This window comes from Pogoniulus pusillus, chromosome 11, assembly GCF_015220805.1.
Source record: "Pogoniulus pusillus isolate bPogPus1 chromosome 11, bPogPus1.pri, whole genome shotgun sequence".
Classification (NCBI taxonomy): Eukaryota; Metazoa; Chordata; class Aves; order Piciformes; family Lybiidae; genus Pogoniulus; species Pogoniulus pusillus.
In genome coordinates this window covers 10003846-10016484 of record NC_087274.1, presented here as the reverse complement: position 1 = coordinate 10016484, position 12639 = coordinate 10003846, and the positions used below count along the sequence as shown (strand labels likewise).

Below are 12639 nucleotides of genomic sequence, written 5' to 3'. Positions count from 1 at the left end.
GCAGATGAAGACAAGTTGTGAGTGTTGGGCGAGGGAGACGCAGAGAAGCAGCCGCAAGCTAGGGCAGTTCAGGGCTTGAGCCAAAAGAAAAGACCCAAGAGCTCAAGCAGATTTGCTCTCTGGTCTGAGATCTCATGCCAGGGTAGGGGCAGAGACTCACACTCTGCAAAGGCTACTGTGGAGTCTGCCAAAGTTTTCTCTGTGGGACAGGAGAGGAGGAGGTGGGGATGGGACCTTCCTGGACTCCCTTTCCTCAGGTTTCTGAGGGAGGCATCCTGAGTTGCTCAGTTTGTAAAGCTGCTGGGGACTCATGACTCAATCAGATGCTCTATAAATAGGGCCAGAGCTCAAGTCCACAGACATCTCTTAGGTCAGAGAACATTATCCCCAGGGATGTGGTGGAGGCAGGGCACAGCACTGGACTACAGGAGCTTCCCTCTTCATACAAGCAGAGCCTGGCGCCTAGGGAGGGAGCATCAGAGCAAGGGGAGATCAGTGGGGACCCCCAAACACACAGTGCCCCAAGAGGCAGGTGCGAAAGAAACCATGGCTCACACTTTATGGCTGACAGCAGCCCTGCCCGTGGCCAGTGCCAACCCCATGGCTGGTAGCCACAGTGAAGCAGTGGCCAAGCTGCCCTGAAGAGCCCCCAACAGCCCTGGCTTTGCAGTCCCTTGCTGCTACTCCTCCCTCAGCCCAGGGTGACTATCGTGCTGCAGAAGATGACAAGCAAACAAACAAAGAAACCCCAAAGGAAGCCCAAACTTACCAGTCTCCCACATCCAAAAGAAGCACCATGCTGGACAGGACAGGACAGGACAGGACAGGACAGCAAAGCTGCTGGGCTGGGGGGGGGAAGGTTAGCAGGAGGAAAGGGAGGAGGGACAGGCCCAGCCCTCATGCTACACAGAGCAGGGAGCAAGCAAGCGAGCCAGGGCTGTGTGATGGCAATGCAGGGGGTGGACAGGGACAGATGCTGATGGAGAGCTCTCCTCAGATGCAGCCTCCTCCAGTCCAGTCCACCCACTTTTTTTTTTGAGGCTCAGTAGTGGAGATGTTCAAAATAGGTCAAAGTCTCTCAACACAACGACTGAACCCCTGCAGCTGCTTCCTGCCCTTGCGTGCTCCAGAGCTGTCATCGCGAGCATTGTCTCCTTCCAAATCAGACTTCAGCTTGGTTCTCCCTCAAGCCACAGCTGCAGCCCCACTTTGATCCAGACTGTCTGTCAGAGCAGGGACAGGTCTCTTCTATCTGCCATTCCCTAGAGCCAGTCTGGCCAGGGCACCCTGCCTTGCTGAAACTCCGGGATCCAAGCCCAGTTTTATTCAGTGCCTCATCACCAAGAGGCACTCTGAACCCAGCTGGGGAGGTGACAACTTCCCAGTGCTAAATTACCACCAAGAAAAGCACTGAGCATGAGATTTACACCCATCCAATTCTCCTTGCAAAAATTCCAACTTGCAGTTCAGCCTTAGGCTTAGATCTAGATTCAAGCAGTGTCTCCTCAACCCACCTCTGGCTGGCCAGGAGATGAGAGGATTGAAAGGCAGGAGAATGTGCTCCTAGAATGGGTCAAATGGCTGTTGGGACTGAGCCCATTAGCCAGGGAAACTGGGCAGCCAATCCCAACCTTCTCCTTAGCCTTACAGAGACTGGACTGTGTGCTGGGGGATCACTGTGAGTGCAACAGCACTGCAACCACAGAGCATGGCTGAGCATTTTGGTGCCAGTCACTTGGAGACTGCTCAAAGGACCTGCTGAGGCACCATGGGACAGCTTCTGACTCTCTACCCTCACTTCTTCCTAAATGCCAGAAAGAAGAGAAAGGACAGAGAGGAGAGACCTTTCCACAGACTGTCAGATAGGTTTTGCTCTCTTTTCTCCAGCCAACACACCTGGTGAGGAGAGGCAAGTGCAGAGCACAGAGAGATCAACCCCTTGGCATCACTGAGGCCAACCAGGACTTGGCTGGGACCTGCTCTGCCTCAGTGAAAGAGAGACTTGAGGGAGTCTTTTCTCCTGATTCTTTTCTCTTCTATCATGAGTGGAGCCTTGCTGCAGCTGTCAGTGCTCAACAGAGTCCTAATCACAACCTTTCACACTCCAAGAAAACTCCCCCTGCCCTCTTTCAACCTCAAGGGCAGTCTGAAGAGCAACTGGCAGAGACCACTTTAACCCATCCATGTAGGCCAGTCCCTGAGGGCACACTGGGGAGCCCTTCCTCTTCCTCCCTCATCTGCACAAGGCACCCAGCCAGACCAGCAACACCTACCACCAGGCAGCCTTTGTGGGCTGTGTCTCATTCCTGCACAACTCAGCCCTGGGGCTGTGAGTCATTTCTCAGCCCAGACTAGGACTTTGTTCTGTGGCAGCTGCAGCTGGCAACAGGTGGCCAAAGGCTTCAGGTGCAGAAGAGAAGGATTTGGGAAACAGGCTGTGCTGGCTTGGGGAAGGGCTTCATCCTTCCTTTGCATCCTTCCCTTGCATCCTTCCCCTTCCTGCCAGATTGTTCTTCTCCCCTAGGGGGGTGAATGCTGCGTGCTTCTGTTCTAGACGTACAGGTGACCCACCAGGTGTGATCAAGCAGAGCTAAACTCACTGCTTTCCTCTCTTGCTGAGCAGTCCCTCTATATTTTAAGTCTGAAGTAACCAGAAGCAGGAAGTTGCATCACTCAGTAAAGGTCACATTCTTTCCCCTTTTAGTCCAGATTTAGCTCCAGTTTGAAGCCACAAGATTCAAATGAATAGTTGGCAAGACAAGCACAGCTTCTGGAGTGATGTAGGTTAGAGCAGCAGTGGGGTGTTGGTGAAACAACCCAGGCTGCTGCCTGCCTGTCCTCTCCTCTCCTAAGCCCTGCAAAAGGCAAGGAACCCTTTCAATGGCACCTCCAAATTCAGGAGTCCCTGAATTCAGACCCACGGATTACTGATCAACACAAGATGCCCCAGGGGAGCCTTGGGGCCCCAACTGCACTTTGGGGATGTTGCTTACAAGTTGCATCACATGGGAACCTGCTGGTCCATGGGAAAACTGGGCCAGAAGCAAAGACTAAGCCTGTCTCAGTTTTGGCAATACAGCCTGGGCCTGATGTCCCACTCACTCAGCAGCCCTCATCTTCCAAATCAATAAACATGAGTGGTCATGGGATGCCCATCTGCAGGCATCCAAGATGGAAAGGCTGAGCATCTGAATGTGAGAGCCCCTGTTCCCCTTGGAGCACTCATGATAAGTGTGATGGAGGCAGGGAGGAATGGACTCGTTAATCTGTTATGAGGAGGGAAAGGGAAGGGAGGTGGAGGGAAGGTGGGACAGGCAGTCAACTCCAGCTCAGAAACAAACCCTCCTCCCCAGAAAATGAAACCCAAACTCCTCCCCCCCAAACCACAGTAGCAGATGTTATGAGGGGTTCCACTACTGCTAGCAAACAGCGTGTCCTTACCAAAAAGATTTGCAAGAAAGTTTGTGGCCGAGGACCTAAGGTACTTGCTACAGAGATGTGAGATCAGAGGTCAGCTCAATCCTGCAACATAAAGGTGGCAAACCCGGGTCACAGCAGATCAGCAGCATGGTGGGGGGGTGCATGGAGTTGGGAAAAGGGATGGGGCTGCTGAGGGAGAAGGATGCAAGAGTGGGCTGAGCTGCTGCGCTCAGCTCGCCTGGGAGCTTACCTGGCAGCAGCCCTGCCCCCTTGCACCACCTGCCAGGCCTGAAATGAGAAGCTGCTGATGCTGCAGTGAAGGTTTGGGGAGGAAAAAAATTAAGCCAGCAACAAAGCGAGAGACACAAACACAGGCACAGACAAACAAAATAAACCACACAGCTGCCTTAGAGAAGTGAACAACACAAATATGGAGGAGAAGAAAATGAAGGAGCAGCAGGAGAAAAGCTTCTGCCTGTGGCCCTCAGTGTGGAAGGCTGCCGAGAGCCTCCAAGGAACCTGTTGCCCAGTCATTGTGCCATCAGTTCTGGGTGCACTGTCCTACCCTGGGAGCACTCCAGATCTGAACACCGATGCCTGAGAGGTCCCACGTACCCAGGAAAGGTCCTTCACTCCCTATAGCCTGTGCACAGTACCTCCATGTCCCCTCGGTCTGCCCCAAGGGGACAGCAGGAGAGTTTGTTGCCACAGAGGAACCAGCCCAAGGCCCTACAAGACTTCTGGCCCTGGAAACCCAAGCAGCAATTGCTCAGCTGCCTTAGATTGCGTTGCTGGTGCAAAGAGTTTGAATTTGCCTGCTGCAGGTAGATTTTTGGCATTGGTGCTTAGCAGGATCCTGAAAAGCAATTTCCATTGAGCCCCAAGGGGTTCTCTCACATTCACTCAGTTCATTCCACCACCACCTTCCCCAGGTGAAAAACAACAGTGACACCTGCCCAGCATGTCATGGGTTGGGGGCTTCAGGCACAATAAAGGTAACACAAAAGGAAGAAAGCAAACACTTTTCCTGCTGCCACCAACGCAGAATCCACCCTGTGCCAGAGGAAACCAGAGCTCATTTCTGTTGCTGACCCCAGAGCACACAGCCCTTGTAGATCTTTGCTCCTGGCAGTGCTATAAGGCAGGTGAACCCCAAGATCTGAAGATGACTGGGAGCCAAGAAGCCAGGGGAGAAAGGGTTTGGTGTGGAAAGAATGGCTGCAGGCTCTGCCTGTGGCAGTAGCCTGCACAAAGCCTTGTGCACCACCCAAGTCTTTCTGAGTGTGTCAGTGTCAGCCCTTGGGCAGGTCTCTGGATTGTCACTGCCTACTGCAGAGCCCTGCTGATGCCATGGAGAAAGACCCTGCCCAGCCCAGTCCCTGGCAATGCAGAGTTGTTGCCCAGGGGCCTCAAGGCAGGAGCATGCCAGGCTCAGGGGCAAGGTGTGATCTCTCCATCCTTGCCTTCCCTGCTGTGCCCAACTTTCCACTTGGTCCATGTCAGGCCTTTACACCATGCCAGTTGTGGTGGTACTGAGACCATGGCATCACAGGCCAGGGGTGTGCACACCACTGGACAGAGAATTGGATCCCACAGCCTTTGGGACAGCAGTGGAGAGAACAACATCTCCCAGGTTTGTTGAGCCACCACTGGGAAATCCCAGGAAATGCCAAGAGGGAAGAGGTGTGAGCTGCATGCATCTGCTGGGGAGCAGCCTAACACAGAGCCTGCTTGTAAGGCAAAGCCCTGGGCTAGGGGGTTTGATATCTCTGATTTGATATGGACTAAGGGACTCCTTCCACACGTGGGCAGGAGCTTCACACTGCTGGCACAGACTGACTTGGGCAGGGCAGCACATCTTGAGGTGCAAGGTTTGGGTCGATTCCCCTTGGAAAGGCTGGGAAGTGTGAGCTAGAACAGGATAGGTTCTTCCTCTCTTCATGCAGAGCTCAGGAGGAAACTTTAACAGAAGGTGTGAGCTGGACAATTCTCCATCTCCAGCAGGCTCCACCACTTCGAGCTGAGGAACCATCCCTGGGTGCAGGCATTTCCAGTCTCAGCCCCATCACAGGGAGCTCTAAAGCTCCATGCTCACTCTGCTCCAGAGCTTCTGAGCTGTGTTTATGTCTTCAGTTTGGAGGCCATCCACATGTAAAGGAGTGATTGAGCAGGTCAGTATGGTGCTAATGGGATCAGGGGAACGACATCAGCCTGCATCAGCTGGAAAATTTGGTCTAAAGATTGAGGGAAGGAGCTTGAACAGCTCCAGAGGTATATAGAGACTCAATGTCTCTGTCTCCTAAATCAGAATGACTTTATCTCATCTTCCTGGGTGGAAGAGATCTGGGCCATGAGATGTTGGGCTCTAGGTTACCAAAGTAATATGGGGAGAGAAGTCTGGACACACTCAGCTTGCTTCACAAGGACACCAACCAGATGGCCTTGGGCAAGAAGAGGAAGGAAACTCAGCTTACCTTTGCTCTTCCTCGAGTTCTTCTTTGGTCATCATTGACTTGTATTGGTTTCCCCTCAGCTTTCCAGGACTGTATTTGAAAGAGAACATCTCATCTGAAGCTGGAAAAGGAGGAGAGAGAGATAAAGAGAGATCACATCAAGCAGAGACCTCCTGAGATCAATAATCCACAGTAGTGGACTCATTCCTTTGAGCTGCTCACTGACCCCTGCACCTGCACACACTCCTACATGCTATTGACCCTCCCCAAAACACAATTTGTCAGCCAGCTCCAATCTGCAGAAGGTCTGGGCAGTGCTGGGGAAGCTATGTGGGAGAGAGCCAAGGTGTTGCTGGCCAGAGGACAGCAGGAGTGCTGGCTGCAGCTGTGTCTGGAAGGGGCAAGGATCGCTGTGAGCAAGCAGCCCTGCCTGGAAGCAGATGCAGGTAAATCCTGCAGCATGGAACCATATGCTCCTGCTCCTCCTGGGTTCAGAGCCTTGCAGGCACATCTTGGCTTACCAAGACATGGTAATCCTGTCCTGATTAGCCTGCAGCATTTTCTGCTGCTCCTCTCTAGACTTGCATTCCTCCTCCCTCTCGCTTATCCAGGGGCCCTTTCCTATGCTTGGGGCTCACAGATGGTGCCATGAGCAAAGCTGTCCCAGGCCATGCAGCCCAGCAGCTGTCCTGCAGCCCTGGACAAAGGTGGTGGAAAAAGGAGGTGCCACATTGCCAGTCCTGGGGCTGCAAACGATGCTGAGCCAAGGAAGCCCCAGGAGCACCAACAGAGCTGGCTGCAAGTCCCTCTCTCACCAACCAGTGGCTCTGAAGAGGAAGCTGATGCCTGCTTGTCCAGGCCTTGGGGTGCTCTCGTACCCAGCTCACCAGCCCCAGCCCCAGGCTAATTAGAGCACCAAAGCTCACGAACTCTGAGCCGCAGCTGATCCTTCTCCAATCGGATTTGTTCGAGCACTCTTTGCTGTTAAAAACCTCTCCCCTGCTTTATCTCCCTGCGGATGGGAGAGAACAACAGCAGTGGAGGTCAGCCCAGGAAGAGAGGCTGCTTTGGGCAGCTGCCTGCGGTGGTTATCTGTGGGCTGTTTATCTGCCAGCTCTTATCTCCCAAGGACTGCAGGACTCAGCTGCCTCACCTCCAGACATCTCGCACTGCTGTTTCCCCATCCACCCAGGAACATCTGCTGCTCCCACCCACCCTCAGAGAGCCTGAGGTCTCCACAAAAGGGTGGTTTATGGTTCTATGATGTTCCTGTGTTGTCTGCATGGCCCTGAAAACTTGCACGTTAGCCACAACCCAGGATGATACCTCCCAGAAAGACCCCAGAAGTGGTGAAACTCTCCTGACCTCTGCACTAGGAGAAAAAGCCTCAGCTTGTACATAGCCATGGACCCATCTCCTTTCCCTGGCTACCTAGGAAGCTCCTTCCAATCCTCACTATTGCAGGCACCACATTCATTAAATGTGATTCATGTGGTCTGGAGCAAAAGAGGCTCAGGGGAGACCTTCTCACTCTCTACAAACCCCTGAGGGCAGGCTGTAGAAAGGAAGGGGTCAGTCTCTTCTCCCAGGTGACAAGTGATAGGACAAGAGGAAATGGCCTCAAATTGCACCAAAGGAAGTTCAGGTTGGATATTAGAAGAAGCTTCTTCACTTCTCAGGCATTGGAAGGGGTTGCTGAGGGAGGTGGTGGAGTCTTCATCCCTGGAGGTATTTAAGCACTGTGTAGATGTGGTGCTGAAGGATATGGTTTAGTCCAGGACTTGTCAGTTTTAGGCCTTTTCCAGTCTAGGCAATTCTGTGATTCTGTAAAGCCTCTTCTCCTCCACCTGCCCAAATGAAACCCACCCCACAGCTCCTCTGCTCCCTTCCCCAGGAGGGTTCAGCATCATCAGCTTCTCTCTCTTTCCCAGTCAAGACAGCACTCAAGGACTTCCTCCTCGTGCCCAAGGTCAGTTGCTTGATTTAGCAGTTTCTCTAACCCCAAGCTGCTGCCAGAGCTCTCCCAGACCTTGGGGACTCCCACGCAAAAGGCTGCTCAGAGCCTGAGTTTGTAGGTGGGGAAATGTGAGGTCTGCAAAACAAGATCTGCACGGGACCAAGCCAGCCACTGCAAGGTCACTGCTCACGGCACACAGAGCAGGTCTGCAGCACAGCAGCAGGCTGGGACTCAACAGAAACCTCCTCCCCACACATACCCACTGCCCTCCCTGCCTCTGCATGTCACACAACACAGAGTGGCTGAGGTTGGAAGGGACCTCAGAGATCATCTACCCCACCCTCCCCACCATGGGCAGGGACACCTCTCAACTAGACTCAATGCTCAAGGTCTCGTCCAACCTGGCCTTGAACATCCCCAGGGCAGAGGCAGCCACAGCCTCCCAGGGCAATGTGTTCCAAAGTCTCACCACCCTCATCCCAAAGAGCTTCTTCCTGAGATCCAGGCTAAGCCTGCTCTCCCTCAGCTTCCAACCATTCTGCTTTGGCCTATTGCTAGATGCCCTGATGAGAAGTTTCTCTGCAGCCTTCCTGTAGGCTCCCTTCAGTATCAAAAGGCAGCTCTAAGGTCCCCCTGGAGTCTTTTCTTCTCTAGGCTCCCTCAGCCTGTCTGCATAGCATAGGTACTCCAGCCCTTGGATCATGTTTGTGGCCCTACTCTGGACTCACTCCAACAGCTCTATATCCTTCTGCCTGACCCTAATCTTGGGGAGCTTCCCTGAGAAGTCTTGGTGGATTCCTGGTGGATTACTGCTTAGTTCCTGCTTTGGAGCATTCTTCTAATCCCCAAATGCCATGAGAGGTCCCAGGGGAAATGATGAGGCAGACCCTTTGCTAGCATCTCCTTCTCTGGAGCCTTTCAAGGCCTGTCTGGATGTGTTCCTCTGTGACCTGTGTTAGATAGTATTGCCCTGCTCCAGCAGGGGGGTTGCACTCGATGATCTCTTTGGGTCCCTAATATCCTATGATCTTCCCAAGTGTCCAAACACCAGCACTCCAGTCCCACACTCCAAGCACCCAACATTCCAGCTGGAGATTCAGCTTGACCATATCCCACTTTCCTTGGTGGGAAAACCCTCTGAAGGGGCAAACAAACAAGTCTGGCCAGCTGGAAACAAGCAGGAATGCTGTGGCTTATCAGCCCCTCAGGTGGCCTGAAAAGTGCATGGAAAGAAAATTCAGCTGCCTGCTGCTCTGGGAGATATTCAGAGGAAGAATAAAAGCAGAGGGTGTAACATACCCTGCTGCAGAGCAGGAGCTGTTTGCTTACCTTTGTCTGGCTTGCCTGCTTGCAAGGACAATTAAGATCATTTCCCTCATGTGTTTTTTCTTCTGCCAAGTAAATGGAGATTTGGAATTTTCACCTCTCCCCCAAAAAGGGCAGTTTAATTGTCACCCAAGCAGAAAAGACTAAGGGAAGGGGGAGGATAGGAATCTCCCCATCTGCCTGCCCACATGCTGTGGTCCAAGAGGAGCCAGCTTTGGAAAGCTTTTGCTCTTCTCCAGAGCTCAGGAAATTTCTTTGCAGACTGGAAACAGACTTCCAGGAGGACACAGAAAAGGGGAGGCTGGGATCTCACATGGGCAGCAAAACCACCACAGAAACACGAGGTGACCTACTTAGAGCCTCCCTGAGTTCATATTAAAGAAAACATTTGTCTCTCATGGCTCTGCCCTCTCGTTGCCAGCACCCTGACTCAGGGCTGGCAGGGGAAAAGCAGCCCCAAGAGCCCGACCTCTCCCCTCAGTGTGCTCGCTCCAGCATCACCCCTGCCAGCTCCCTGCAAGCCATGACGTCTGAAAATGGGGGCAACTTGCTTTGGTGGGTTTGGCCACTGCAGCAGCTTGCCAAGCTGATGAGACACTGCCTCTGGGATCCCCAGATGCCCAAGGTGGAGCTCTGCTCGCAGGCTCAGCAGCTCAGTGCCTTGTGCTGGGCCAGGACTAAGTGATGCTCGGGAGAACCACGAGGGAAGGAGTGAGGCTGTTCCCAGCAAAGCCAGGGCACTGCTGCTCTTCCCAGCTGCACACCACTCTGCCTGTTATAAAGCACTGCAGAAATGGTGGAAGTCATTCAGAAGGGGAGTTGGTGGCTGTCTGCAGGAGATGCTTAGGGAGGATGCTGGGCTAGCCATCGCTCATGGCCAGGGGCCATCATCTCCTGGCTTCCTGCAGCCACTTCAGGGTGAGGCAGAACGGTGCTGGAGCAGCTCCTCAAGCAGGGCTGGAGGAGACAGACCCTGGCAGAGCAGCGTTATCGAGCACCCACTGCGGTGCTCAGTAGACATCCACCACTCCTCAAACCAGGTCTCCTGCAGTGCCCCATGGTAACAGCCCTGCCCTCCAGCGCTGTGAGGAAGCCCAGCAGGGTGGAATGAGTGTCTCTCGGGAACCCCGACCCCAGAGGCGCTTCCCCCACCTTGTGGGCACAGCACCAGGATTAGAGTTTGATTCTGTGGCATTAGGAGTAATCCTCCTGAGCTGCGGATTGCCACGCAGCACCTGACAAAGAGCAAGGGAGAAGTGGGGCAGGGCAGAGGGAACACCCCAAGCTCTCCTCCTGCCCCCAGCCGCCCCAAGCTGAGGCTCCTGGGGATGTCTCAGCGTCTCCAGGGCTGCTCAGGAGAGCAGGGGCCCCTTCAGACACACACACACTTGCGTGGCACCATCTGCTTCCTTTTCTTACAGGCGTGGCAGTTGCCACTCCAATTAGTCGATTAATCATTTTCCAATCAACTAATTGGCTAATCAGTTAAACGTGGCTCTGACTAAAGCCCCTGGAGATCGTCCTGGATATGAGCGAGGAGCTTCTGGGGCAGCTTCACCACAAACAGCCCAAGGGCATCTGGGAAACAAAAGATGGGCTGCTGCCAGGCTAGGAATCCCCTCTGCAGCATCCCCAAGCACCTGGGGCTTCAGCCCCTCAGACCTGTCTGTACCCTCCTGGCAGAGTGCTGGCTTGCTTGGTACTCACCATCCTCATCCTCTGGCTCTCTCACCTCCAGCTTCTCATTTTCTGAGTCCAGATCTTCTTCCTGGAGGAGCCAAAAGCAGAGCAGCCATGAGGAGAAGGTGCTGTGCTAAATAACCCACACCAGAGCCCACGGGACAGGGAGGCAGAGACTGGGGTGAGGGCTGGGTACCCCTTCCCTGCCTCCTTCACAGACCAAGCCAAAAGGATCCTTGTTAATGAGTGAGCTTTGTTAGCCTGGTTCCCTCTCCCTAGTCAGTGTGGGGGGGGACCTGGCCTTGCTCCCTGCAGTCCCACCCCAAGGCTCCAGCTGCCTCCCCATAACCAAGGGATACAAAGATGTTTAAGAACCTGCTGTCCTGGTGTCCTCAGGCACAGCCTTGTGTCTAAGCACCCTCCTGGGCTGGCACACCCTACCAGCACCCCCTGTGCTCCCCACCCTGCCCAGGGCCACGCAGGAGACTGAGCCATAAGGCCCAGGGACATCTCCTCAGACACTGTCCCAGTGCTAGGAAGAGGTTAGGTGCCCAGCAAAAGGAACTTTGCAGCCATAGGCCAAGCAGCTGCTCTGCAGCACAGGAGCAGAATCGTGGGATGGTTTGGGTTGGAAGGGACCTTAAAGATCATCAAGTTCCAACCCCCTGCCATGGGCAGAGACACCTTTAGCAGGTTGCTAAAGTCCTGGTCTTGAACATTTCCAGAGGGGGGAGGACATCCACAGGCTCTCTGGGTAACCTGTGCCAGTGTCTCACCACCACAGGCCAGCCAGGACCAGTAGCCAAAGCTGGTGTCGGGGAGTTCATGCTGGGATTCTGCCAGGAGCCCTCCCAGCCTTGCCTGGTAGCAACCCCCAGAGGCACAGCTGGCTCCTGCCCGTGGGCCCCCATCTCCTCCCTCCCCCCAAGATGTGCCTGCCCGCCCATGCTGCGGTGGCAGAGCTGATCTGTGGGGCACAGGCAGAAGCAGCAGCAGCACTTTCTATTTACTTTTTTAAATGCAAACCACTTTTAGATGGTTTGGGGGTTGCCTCCTACAAGCTACAGCAAGCTGTATGAAGCCCAGATTCCTTCCCCTGGCAGAAAGGCATGCAAAATGCAAGCAGGGAGGGAGAGAAGCACTCCAGCTCTGGAGGTAAGAGAGGGACAAATGGCAGTGCCTCCACACACGTAGCTTCCTTTCACAAAACCCAGCACCCAGCATCCTGGCTTCAATCCCCTGCAAGCTGAGCCCAGGGGCAAACAGCATCATGGAGCTTGCCCTGTCCTGCATCCTCCCAGTGCTGCCCAGGAATCATAGAATCACAGAATCAGTCAGAGTTGGAAGGGACCACAAGGATCATCTAGTTCCAACCCCTCTGCCATGCCCAGGGACACCCTACCCTAGAGCAGGCTGCCCACAGCCTCATCCAGCCTGGCCTTAAACACCTCCAGGCATGGGGCCTCAGCCACCTCCCTGGGCAACCCAGTCCAGACTCTCACCACTCATGATGAAGAACTTCCTCCTCACCTCCAGTCTGAATCTCCCCACCTCCAGCTTTGCTCCATCCCCCCAGTCCTGTCACTCCCTGATAGCCTAAAAAGTCCCTCCCCAGCTTTTTTTGCAGGCCCCCTTCAGATCCTGGAAGGCCACAAGAAGGTCACCTGGGAGCCTCCTCTTCTCCAGACCCAACAGCCCCAACTCTTTCAGTCTGTCCTCACAGCAGAGCTGCTGCAGCCCTCTGAGCATCCTCAGGGCCCTTCTCTGGACACACTCCAGCATCTCCACATCCCTCTTGTAACA

The 12639-nt window shown here is 54.1% G+C and overlaps 1 protein-coding gene across 4 annotated transcripts in view; it reads right to left on the bottom strand.

Annotated features, from left to right (window-relative positions):
- Positions 1-12639, bottom strand: part of MXRA7 (matrix remodeling associated 7) — a 31430-nt gene that overhangs the window by 9444 nt on the left and 9347 nt on the right. For 3 of the 4 annotated variants that reach the window (XM_064150940.1, XM_064150938.1, XM_064150941.1), the window contains exons 3-4: positions 10864-10924; positions 5895-5994 (exon numbers count right to left, since the gene is read on the bottom strand). In XM_064150940.1, the coding sequence (XP_064007010.1) occupies positions 5895-5994; positions 10864-10924 (161 nt within the window). Of the gene's footprint in view, positions 1-3441; positions 3523-5894; positions 5995-10863; positions 10925-12639 lie in introns of all 4 variants that reach the window. The other variant, XM_064150942.1, reaches the window with a different exon arrangement.